The sequence below is a fragment of the Lynx rufus genome, unplaced genomic scaffold, assembly GCF_022079265.1.
Source record: "Lynx rufus isolate CCGP_SWC_20201006 ecotype Redwood Valley unplaced genomic scaffold, mLynRuf1.p SCAF_5, whole genome shotgun sequence".
Classification (NCBI taxonomy): Eukaryota; Metazoa; Chordata; class Mammalia; order Carnivora; family Felidae; genus Lynx; species Lynx rufus.
This window is the reverse complement of record NW_025814867.1, coordinates 43,846,236-43,858,686: the sequence shown is the minus strand read 5'-3', so window position 1 is coordinate 43,858,686 and position 12,451 is coordinate 43,846,236. Positions and strand designations below refer to the sequence as shown.

General features: G+C 38.8%; 1 protein-coding gene across 1 annotated transcript in view; it reads left to right on the top strand.

The window, feature by feature from the left end:
• The window catches only part of LOC124527146 (ceruloplasmin-like), a 29,769-nt gene extending 25,567 nt beyond the window's left edge, over positions 1 to 4,202 (top strand). The window contains exons 20-21 of the mRNA XM_047100402.1: positions 3,226 to 3,388; positions 4,089 to 4,202. Of these exons, the coding sequence (XP_046956358.1) occupies positions 3,226 to 3,384 (159 nt within the window). The 3' untranslated portion in view covers positions 3,385 to 3,388; positions 4,089 to 4,202. The remainder of the gene's footprint in view (positions 1 to 3,225; positions 3,389 to 4,088) is intronic.
• Positions 4,203 to 12,451: the final 8,249 nt, after the last annotated feature.

Sequence of the window (12,451 nt, the reverse complement as noted above, 5' to 3'; positions counted from 1 at the left end):
TCCCACCCCACAAGTCATCCTCTTTACAATTATTTCTTTACTGACCACTTTTGCCTGGCCATTTCTCTAATTTATTACATTTTGAGTTTTACCCTTCCCCTTTGCAGTGTCCAAGTCAGTGTCATGTATTTGCTTAGGGAGAATTTTCTTTAGCTCTTCATCCTTATCTCTTAGATAAATATTAATGCACAATTGAGGGCTAATTATGCATTTGACACCAGAAACATTTAGTCTAGCCACTTGGCATAACACAGTCCATTTTTTGGCATCGATAAAAGTTTCAGATAAAGCTTTCCTGGATTCCAGATGTGTATTACGTTTGTGGTTTCTTTATTGCTCAGGGCCTGTTAGACTAACTGAACGAATACGCTTGACTTGATTTGCACAAAGCTTTATTGGTGTGCTGCTTTCTTTTCTGTCCTTTAATGAACAAATGTATTCCTCTCGAACCTATTTGTTTTGGCTTTAAAGCTATTTTTTTTTTTTATTCTGGGGGATTTTATATGACAAAGTAGACAGAATAATATAATGAATTCCTTTACCCACCACCCAGGCTCAACAATCATGACCTTCCTGTACTTCCATCTACATTCCCCATATTTTTAAAGGAAAAGCCTAGGTATTAGGGTTGTTATTCATAACTGTTTATATTAGACACTTTACAAATTAGAACAAAAGAGAGAGATTTAAGCTCTGGTTATAGTTTTTTTTTTTTTTTACAGTACATTTGATGTTCAGTTCAGATCAGGTCAGTTCAGCAAATGCCTCTGACATTTCTAGAACCATGCCGAGTGTTGTGTGGATAAGAGGAAATCAAAGAGTTAGCTTTCAGGGGCTAGCTCTACACAAATGATCGTACCATAAGGCATCAAATTAAGTGCAATTTATGGTAACATTCCTCTAATGATAATTAAAGCTAACCTTTATTAAGTGCTTCTTATGTGCCAAATGCTATGCTTAGTTCTTTGCGTGGATTGCTCATCCAACCTTCAGAGATAGGGACTATTTTGTCACCATTTTATAAGGGAATGAAATGAAGGATTAGCAAGCTAAAGAACTTTCCTATAAACAATAAGTGGTAGAAGTGGGACTTGAACCCCCATCTCTCAATCCAGAGTCCCTCACTCTTTTAAGTTTATTTATTATTTATTTTGAGAAAGGGCATGTGCACAGGAGAGGGGCAAAGTGGGGGGGTGGGCACGGCAGAGAATCCCAAGCTGTGCTGTCAGCACAGAGCCCAGCCCCATGCTTGATCCAACAACTGTGAGCTCGTGATCTGAGCTTTGAAATCAAGAGAGGATGCTTAACGACTGAGCTACCCAGGTGCCCCTAGAGTCCCTTATCCATACGCTTCACAAAACTGCTCTTTTCAGAACAATTCTATTAAATTGAAGAAACAAAATGAACAAAGAAAAAAAAGGAAACAAACAAAAAATGAGACTCTTAAACATAGAGAACAACTGGTGTTTGCCGGAGGGGAAATAGTTGGGAGGATAAGGGAAATCAAGGAGATTGAGACTACACGATGAGCAATGAGAAATGTAGAGAATTGTTGAATCACTATATTGTACACCTCAAACTAATATAACACCCTACGTTAATTATACTTGAGTTAAAAAAAAAAAAGAGACTAATCCTATTACCTAATCCTATTAAAAGAGTAATAATACCACAAAGCTTAGTACCAGCTGCTGTCAGCTCTAGCCATTCACCCTAAACCTATCACAGATGATCACATGTAGCCTTCCCCTCCCTGGAGGTGGAATTTAGTTATTCCAGCATTAATGCAGCCTCTGAGCTTTACTCCCTGGAACTCCTGGGTATAGCAAAGCAGCCCTCTGGAGTTACTCACTTGGTCTTGGAACAGCCTGTTTCCTAAGAATATGGTCTCCCTTGGTGCCAGGGCTCCAGGTACATAGTGCACACTTACTGGTGCCTAGGACATTGTCCATTCTTAGTTAAAATTGGTTCATATCGTTCTCTGCATTTTCTAACATCTTAGAAATGTATCCATGTGACCCATATTGTCACCATAGATGCCAAATTAATCTTCTTAAATAACAATGACTCAGGCCCCCACTTTGCAGCCAGGGGGAAACAGCTTTGCCTCCTTCCTCTCTATTCTCCAATATCTCCAGGGACTTTTGAGAGCCTAAGTTTCTAGTCACCTCCCACTCTCACTCCCTGCTTCCATTCATCTCCCTTGCCTCTCGCCTCCCTCCTGTGGCTGGTATTTTCTCATCTCTGTGCAGCTCCAGAGTGGGACACATCTCCATTTCCTCTGACTCCCCTTAACAACCACAAAAACTAGGCCATTATGGGTCATAGACTCTTAGTGAAAGTTTAGAGGTAGATGAATTCTTTTTTTCCCCAATACTCCACAATAAAACATTTACCAAGTGACATCGGACACCCCTGTCTTCAGTCATCCCTCTGCTATGCATCATCGAGAAATACTGGCCCTGCAGCTCTTTCTCTCACCCTCAGGACTTCTTTCCCCACACTCTTCCTCTCCAGACTTGCTTGACATCTGTTCTCTCCTCAAATTATTCCAGACTCCATCTTGAACTGCATTCTTCAACATGCCCCCATCCTTCAAATACCTCTCATTGCATTGTAGAGAGCACTTCATCTCCTTCCTAGGCTCTTCCAAATCCATCCTAATCCAGCCAGGCCAGGCCCCAGGGCTTTATCTTTCAAAATCAAAGTAGCTCACAGAGGAGGTGGTCTCCTAAACATCCGGTTCTCTGCTTAGGAGAAAAAAGAACCCCTAAGGCCCTTAGTCTTCAGCCCCTGGCCCCAGAAAACAGATGAGCTCCTCTCCTTCCTGTAGCCCTGAGGTTTCCTGATTAGCTACACCTCAAGGAATGATCATCATGTCACTAATGTCCTTAGTTAGAAATATTTCTGTGAAAACTTTTGGTATTTGTAAAACCAGATGTTGTCTGAAATCTAAAGCATTCTTCTGCAGGAAATGCTGACAAGGTATCTGACACTGATAATGACATGAGGTCCCTTCAGACTGAGATATTTCTCTGTGGCCTGTCCCTGAAATGTTCTCAGACTTGCTTTTCCTCTAAACCCTCAATTGTACTCAGAGGAGAAATGCAATGTCACCTAATGCTTTTCAATTGTCATCTAACAAAGTATATTAGAATTGATCAAATGTGTAAGTGACTAATCTCTTTTATAAGTTATTTTATGGTGTTTTGTCTCCTTATTGAGGATGCGGGACTGTATCGCTCTGATGTTTATGACCTTCCTCCTGGAGTATATCAGACTGTAAAAATGTATCCAAGAGATGTTGGCACCTGGTTATTTCATTGCCATGTTAGTGTTCACATTGAAGCTGGAATGGAAAGCACCTACACTGTAATCAGATGAAAAGGTAAGCCAACTTAATTTGAAGCGATCATATTTAAATAAATTCTATGTTTATATAAGGATATCTTATCCATTGAACATTTACATGATGTGAAATGCTACTCATTCATTCAAAGGTTACTGTTTTGAGATGACCAAGAAATTCTGGTTTTATCCTCTTCTCAAATTTAGATAACTGTTTCTGATCTGATTAAAGATACTCTGGAGTTAAATATACTATTTCCAGATTCATGTAATATATACATAAGGATTTGAACACACACAATGTATAGAAAATTAAACACAAGTGACTATTGAGCTTATAAAGATATGTAACTTTGCTAATAATCAATATCACTTAAAATTGCATTTAACAACAGTAAGATACATTTTTCGAATAAGAAAGTTATTGATATTAGGCTATATATACGTATATAGCTTATACTTTGGTGTAAATGTGAAGGCTTTCGACAGCTCCCGAAAAATCTAAATAATGATTATATATTATTTCATATTCCAGTAATACTTTATTTCTTCTCATTCCCATCTTCCCCTTTCTCCAACACATTTTACTAGCAACTTAAGGATGAAAATATTATCTTTGTTTCTGATTTTTCATCACCTCCTTGGTTACTTAGGCCATTACCATTGGTCTCTTGATAGAATGATTGTAATATTTCAATGCAGTTACTTCTTAGAACATTATGAAACATTCTTTTCCACAGCATAAATATCCTTCTGATATGAAGATAGTCCATGAGCAGACCTACAGTGGCTGAAGAAGAAACACCAGGGATGAAGGAATCTAGAAGGGCCTGATTGAAGACTTTCATGGCAATCTACTAGGGAAACTGGCTGGAAATAAACTTTTTTGGCCAACTTTGTATGTGAGCTGTTTCCTCTTTTTTTGTTTTTAATTTTTATTTAATTTATTTTTTTTAATTTACACCTAAGTTAGTTACCATATAGTGCAACAATGATTTCAGGAGTAGATTACTTAATGCCCCTTACCCATTTAGCTCATCCCCCCTCCCACAACCCCTCCAGTAACCCTCTGTTTGTTCTCCATATTTATGAGTCTCTTCTGTTTTGTCCCCCTCCCTGTTTTTATATTATTTTTGCTTCCCTTCCCTTATGTTCATCTGTTTGTATCTTAAAGTCCTCATATAAGTGAAGTCATATGATACTTGTCTTTCTCTGACTGACTAATTTCGCTTAGCATAATGCCCTCTAGTTTCATCCACATAGTTGCAAATGGCAAGATTTCATTCTTTTTGATTGCTGAGTAATACTTCATTGTATATACATACCACATCTTCTTTATCCATTCATCCATTGATGAACATTTGGGCTCTTTCCATACTTGGGCTATTGTTGATAGTGCTGCTATAAATATTGGGGTGCATGTGCCCCTTCAAAACAGCACACTTGTATCTCTTGGATAAATACCTAGTAGTGCAATTGCTGGGTCGTAGGGTAGTTCTACTTTTAATTTTTCAAGGAAGCTTCATACTGTTTTCCCAAGTGGCTGCCCCAGTTTTCATTCCCACCAGCAGGGCAAAAGAGATCCTCTTTCTCCACATCCTCGCCAACATCTGTTGTTGCCTGCATTGTTAATGTTAGCCATTCTGACAGGTGTGAGGTGGTATCTCATTGTGCTTTTGATTTGTATTTCCCTGATGATGAGTGATGTGGAGCATTTTCTCATGTGTTGGTTGGCCATCTGGATGTCTTCTTTGGAGAAGTGTCTATTTATGTCTTTTGCCCATTTCTTCACTGGATTATTTGTTTTTTGAGTGTTGAGTTTGATATGTTCTTTATAGATTTTGGATACTAATCCTTTATCTGATATGTCATTTGCAAATGTCTTCTCCCATTCTGTCAGTTGCCTTTTAGTTTTGCCGATTGTTTCCTTTGCTGTGCAGAAGCTTTTTATTTTGATGAGGTCCCAGTAGTTCATTTTTGCTTTGGCTTCCCTTGCCTCCAGAGATGTGTTGAGTAAGAAGGTGCTGCAGCCGAGGTCAAAGAGGTTTTTGCCTGCTTTCTCCTCAAGGATTTTGATGGGTTCCTGTCTTCCATTTAGGTCTTTCATCCATTTTGAGTTTCTTTTTGTGTAAGGTGTAAGAAAGTGGTCCAGGTTTATTTTTCTGCATTATCTCAGAAAATTGCACCACTTGCTGAAAAGATTGTCTTTATTCCATTGGATATTCTTTCCTGCTTTGTCAAAGATTAGTTGGCCATACATTTGTGGGTCCCCTTCTGGGTTCTGTATTCTGTTCCATTGATCTGAGTGTCTGTTTTTGTGCCAGTACCATACTGTCTTGATGATTACAGCTTTGTAGTATAGCTTGAAGTCCGGGACTATGATGCCTCCTGCTTTGGTTTCCTTTTTAAGGATTGTTTTGGCTATTTGGGTCTTTTCTGGTTCCATACAAATTTTAGGATTGTTTGTTCTAGCTCTGTGAAGAATGCTGGTGTTATTTTGATAGGGATTGCATTGAATATGTAGATTGCTTTGGGTAGTATTGACATTTTAACAATATTTGTTCTTCCTATCCAGGGGCATAGAATCTTTTTCCATTTTTTTGTGTCTCCTTCAATTTCTTTCGTAAGCTTTCTATAGTTTTCAGTGTATAGATTTTCCACCTCTTTGGTTAGATTTATTCCTAGGTATTTTATGGTTTTTGGTGCAATTGTAAATGGGATCGATTCCTTGATTTCTCTTTCTGTAGCTTCATTATTGGTGTATAGAAATGCAACCAATTTCTGTACATTGATTTTATATCCTGAAACTTTGCTGAATTCATGGATCAGGTCTAGTAGTTTTTTGGTGGTATTTTTTGGATTTTCTATATTAGAGTATCATGTCATCTGGGAAGGGTGAAAGTTTGACCTCCTCCTGGCCGATTTAGATGCCTTTTATCTCTTTGTGTTTTCTGATTGCTGAGGTAAGACTTCCAATACTATGTTGAATAACAATGGTGAGAGCGAATATCCCTGTCTTGTTCCTGACATTAGGGGGAAAGCTCTCAGTTTTTCCCCATTGAGGATGATATTAGCATTGGGTCTTTCATGTATGGCTTTTATGATCTTGAGGTATGATCCTTCTACCCCTTCTTTCTTAAAAGTTTTTTATCAAGAAAGGATGCTGTATTTTGTTAAATGCTTTCTCTGCATCTATTGAGAGGATCTTGTGTTTCTTGTCCTTTCTTTTATTGACGTGATGAATCACATTGATTGTTTTGTGGATATTGAACCAGCCCTGCATCCCAGGTATAAATCCCACTTAGTCGTGGTGATTAATTTTTTTAATGTATTGTTGGAGCCGGTTGGCTAATATCTTATTGAGGATTTTTGCATCCATGTTCATAAGGGAAATTGGTCTATAGTTCTCCTTTTCAGTGGGGTCTTTGTCTGGTTTTGGAATCAAGGTAATGTTGGCTTCATAGAAAGAGTTTGGAAGTTTTCCTTCCATTTCTATTTTTTGGAACAGCTTCAAGAGAATAGGTGTTAACTCTTCCTTAAATATTTAGTAGAATTCCCCTGGAAAGCCATCTGGCCCTGGACTCTTGTTTTATGGAAGATTTTTGATTACTAATCTATTTCTTTACTGGTTATGGGTCTGGCCAAATTTTCTATTTCTTCCTGTTTCAGTTTTGGTAGTGTATAAGTTTCTAGGAATTTGTCCATTTCTTCCAGATTGCCCATTTATTGGCATAACTGCTCATAGTATTCTCTTATTATTATTTTTATTTCTGCTGTGTTGGTTGTGATCTTTCCTCTTTCATTCTTGTTTTTATTTATTTGGGTCCTTTCTTTTCTCTTTTTGATCAAACTGGCTAGTGGTTTATCAGTTTTGTTAATTCTTTCAAAGAACGGCTCCTGGTTTCATTAATCTGTTCTGGGTTTGTTCGTTTTTTTTTTTGTTTGTTTTGTTTTTTTGATAGCATTGATTTCTGCTCTAATCTATTATTTCCTGTCTTCTGCTGGTTTGGGGTTTATTTGCTGTTCTTTTTCCAGATCTTTAAGGTATAAGGTTAGGTTGTATATCTGTGACCTTTTCCCTTGTTTAGGAAGGCCTGGATTGCTATATACTTCTCTCTTATGACCACCTTTGTTGCGTCCCAGAGGTTTTGGGCTTTGGTGTTATCATTTTCATTGGTTTCCATGTACTTTTTAATTTCCTCTTTAACTTCTTGATTAGCCCATTCATTCTTTTTTTTTTTTTTTCAACGTTTATTTATTTTTTTTGGGACAGAGAGAGACAGAGCATGAATGGGGGAGGGGCAGAGAGAGAGGGAGACACAGAATCGGAAACAGGCTCCAGGCTCTGAGCCATCAGCCCAGAGCCTGACGCGGGGCTCGAACTCACGGACCGCGAGATCGTGACCTGGCTGAAGTCGGACGCTTAACCAACTGCGCCACCCAGGCGCCCCATTCGTTCTTTAGTAGATTGTTCTTTAGTCTCCAATTATTTGCTATCTTTCTAAAATTTTTCTTGTGGTTGCTTTCTAGTTTCATAGTGTTGTGGTCTGAAAATATGCATGGTATGATCTCGATCTTTTTGTACCTGTTGAGGACTGATTTGTGTCCCAGTGTGTGATCTATTCTGGAGAATGTTCCATGTGCACTGGAGAAGAATGTGTATTCTGCTGCTTTAGGATGAAATGATCTGAATATATCTGTTCAGTTCATCTGGTCCAGTGTGTCATTCAAAGCCATTGTTTCCTTGTTGATTTTATGTTTAGATGATCTGTTCATTGTTGTAAGCAGGGTATTGAAGTCCCCTAATAATATGTTATTATTATTAATTAATTTCTTTATGTTTGTGATTAATTGATGTACGTATTTGGGTGTGCCACATTTGGAGCATAAATGTTTACAATTTTTAGGTTTTCTTGGTGGATAGACCCCTTAATTATGATATAATGCCCTTATTCATCTCTTGTTATAGTCTTTATTTTAAAGTCTAGATTGTCTGATATAAGTATGGCTACTCCAGCTTTCTTTTGGCGACCACCAGCATGAGAGATGGTTCTCCATCCCTTAGTTTCAATCTGAAGGTGTCTTTAGGTCTAAAGTGGGTCTCTTGTAAACAGCATATAGATGGATCTTGTTTTCTTATCCATTCTGTTACCCTATGTCTTTTGATTGGAGCATTTAGTCCATTGATGTTTAGAGTCAGTACTAAAAGACAGGAGTTTATTGCCATTATGTTTCTTGTAGAGTTGGAGTTTCTGGTGGTGTTCTCTGGTCCTTTTTAGTCTTTGTTGCTTTTGGTCTTTGTGTGTGTGTGTGTGTGTGTGTGTGTGTGTGTTTTCTCCTCTCAGAGTCCCCCTTAAAATTTCTTGCAGGGCTGGTTTAGTGGTCATGAACTCCTTTCAGTTTTATTTGTCTGGGAAACTTTTAATCTCTCCTCCTATTTGGAATGACAGACTTGTTGGAGAAAGAATTCTTGGCTGCATATTTTTCCAGTTCAGCACATTGAATATATCCTGCCATTCCTTTCTGGCCTGCCAAGTTTCTGTGGATAGGTCTGCTGCTAACCTGATCTGTCTTCCCTTGTAGGTTACGGACTTTTCTCCCCTTGCTGCTTTCATGATTCTTTCCTTGCCTGAGTCTTTTGTGAATTTGACTTATGATATGCCTTGTTGATGGTTGGTTTTTGTCGAATCTTATGGAAGTCCTCTGTGCTTCCTGGATTTTGATGTCTTTGTCTTTCCCCAGGTTAGGAAAGTTTTCTGCTATGATTTGCTCACATAAATTTTCTACCCCTTTTTGTCTTTCTTCATCTTCTGGTATGATTCTGATGTTGTTCCTTTCTAGTGAGTCACCGATTTCTCTAATTGTTAAATCATGCTCTTTTGTCTTAGTTTCCACTTTTTTTCTGCTTCATTATTCTCCATAATTTTGTCCTCTATATCACTGTTTTGCTGTTCTGCCTCATGCATCCTTGCCACCTTGGCATACATTTGAGATTGTGGCTCAGTTATAGAACTTATTATTTCATTCTGACTAGTTTTTACTTCTTTTATCTCTGCAGAGAGGGATTCTAATCTATTTTTGACCCCAGCTAGTATTCTTATTATCTTGATTCTAAATTCTGGCTCAGACATATTTCTTGTATCTGTGTTGATTAAGTCCCTGGCTGTCATTTTTTCCTGCTCTTTCTTTTTGGGTGAATTCCTTTGTTTCATCATTTTGAAGGGAGAAAAGGAATTGATGAGGTAAAAAAATTAAAATCAATAAATTAAAAACAACACACACACAATAATCAAATAAATGATGCTAAATTCTAGGTGTGTTTTGTTCTGGTTATTGAAAGGAGTTTGATAGATTACAGAAAAAAGGGGGGGGAAGGAAAATGTTTGAAAATTTGAGAAAATGAATACAGTGAAATAGAATAAAATGAAATGATGGAAGTAAAATAGAATTTGAAAAATTTACAAGGTAAAAATATAGTAGAAAAAATAAAGAACAATGTTTTTAATAAAAATTTAAAATAAAAATAAATTTTTTCTTTCTGTATTTAAGAAGAAAAGAAACAAAAGAAAAGAGAATTGAATAGATGGACCAGCAAACAGACTGAAATACGATTGAAATTACATTGGTTTCCCCTTGAAGTCAAACTATGAAACACTTTATAGTCTGTAAACTAAGCAGGCAGAGAGATTTGCAGTGTTCCTGAAGAGTGAGGTTGGCCCAGTTGGGCGGAGCTTAGTGTAAAGGCTCTGTACTCCACTAGATGGTGGTGCTTAGCTTACTGGGGTGGATTGTTGTGGGACTTGAATGTGTGTTTGTGCATGCGGGGGAGGGGTGAAAGTGGCGTCACCCAGCTACCCAGTCTCTAGTATGGGAACTGTGTGCTCTCCCAGACCAGCAATCATGCACCTGTCCTTTGTCTCCAGCTTCCATCCACTTCCCACTTTTACACTATCTCTGACCAAGCTGTCAGGTTGCCAGGTGGCACCTCTCTCCTGAGTTTTATCTCAGATGCGGCTGTTTCCCGACCCCTCACTTCTGAGGGACTGTGGCTTTGACCTGCTCAGACCTTCTGGGGGAGGGTCTCACTGAGCAATGTCCGGGTCCTGGCTCCATCCAGGAACATTGGTGGGACCATGCTGTTGCCGATGCCCAGAGACTGTGGTTGGGTGCCAGCCCACTACAGAAAAAATTCACATGATCATGTAGCAGCAGTGTTTCAGAGATTATGAAAATCACAACACACATCTGGTGCCAGGCTTCCCCCTAATGACCTTTTTCCAGCACCAGCGAATGTGGTTGTTCTCTGGGGTCTGCTGGGAACAGGTGGCCACACAACCTCTACCAAATGTCCTTCCAGCAGGGGAATCGCTTCTCCCCATGTGGCCCAAGAACCTCCTGGATCCACTCTGTTCCTGCGGATTCGCCCTTCCCACCAGAGGACCGCCAGGTATTGAGCTGTAGTTTCAGACTCTGCGCTCCCCCTGTTCATAGAGTCTTAATGGAATTTAAACCCTCTCCTTTCTCCTTTCTCCCTTTTTAGTTCAATCCCTGCAGCTTTTTCCACTTTTCCACTTTCTCTCCAGCTGTTTTTGGTGGTGGTGGGGGGGATCCCGTACTCTCCCCCCACCCCCATCTCCATCCTCTCTCTGCAAGCAAAAACAGCTCCCTGCCCTCTGCAGCTACTCTCTCCCCAAGTTCACCTCTCCGAGCCATGTACCTGTTGAGTTCTGTGGTTCAGGTTGTGCAGATTGTTGTGTTAATCCTCAAATCTGTTTTCTAGGTGTACAGGATGGTTTAGTGTTGATCTGGCTGTATTTCATAGATGCAAGATGCAAAAAAACTTCCATGCTGTTCTGCCATCTTGGTTCCACCTGCTTCCTCTTTCTGTAAGCTGTACCACTGGAGTAGAGTCTGTAGTGGTGTAACAAGGCTTTCAACATGTAGAAGTGGGCTTGGTCAAGAGGAACAAAGACACTGGCTACAAACTGAAGTCTAGCTCAATAAAAAAAAAAAAGAATACAGGACTAAACTGCAAACATCAAAAAATGAAGTTCTCATAGCATGGGTGAGAATTTGAGTCAGTCTTTAAAATTCAACTCCATATATTATTGGAAGTTGCAGATTACAGAATGTATAAGTACCAGATTTCCAGAACCAAGAATGAGGAGTCATGCTCTCACCTTGTATCTAGCAATATTAACATTTGAGATGTGTTCTGCTGCAAGTAACAGGAGACCCAGCTAAGAGGGGATTATCAGTGGTGTTTCTTTCAAAATTTTAAGAAAGGAAATAGGTGGCTGCTAGGGTTGGTTTAGCAACTTGATGATAAAAGGCCAGTGTCTTTAATGCCCTTGGCCTTTCCCTCATGACTGTTGCCTTGCAGTTGCAAGATGGGTGCTGCAACTCCAAATCTTACATCCACATTGAAGGCAGAGAAGAAGAAAAAAAGAGTAATAACTGACTGCAGCATCTCCTTTTATCAGGAAAGTAAAGTCTTCTGAAGAGACCCAGCTAACTTCTTCCAATGTGTCATTGGTCAAACCCCTGTTATCTGGCTACTCCTAACTGTGATTAAGGCTGGGAAAGAGCCTTTGTAGCCTTAGAGGGAACAGGAAGTAGGGACTAGACATGTCTTGTGCATTGGGTAACAGCTTAGACAATAACTAAGAATATTTGAAATCAGGAATTGGTGAAATAAAAGGGTTCAGCATGGGATTTGAAACCAAAGCCAGACTTTTCATTCCTTTTGCTTTTTAACTTTGTAAATTCATAAGTAATATATAAATACCTGGAGTCTTATCAATCATATCATTTTACCCCAAAATACTCCAACTTGTGTCCCCAGAGTGTACTTTTAAAAATTAATATGCTAATAATGCTATTATAACATTGGATAAAAGTAATAATACTACTTCACTCTCTGTTGTTGAAACCAATGAGAACCTATAAAATATGGATGCAAATAACCATCCCTCCCTTTCCCACAAGAAACATCCAAGTTTGAAAATTTTAAAAGAATTGCTGACAAAACTACACTACTCTTTAATTTTTGAAGATGTTGCCCGAAATTCACCAAAAACAATGCTTAATTCATCTACTCATT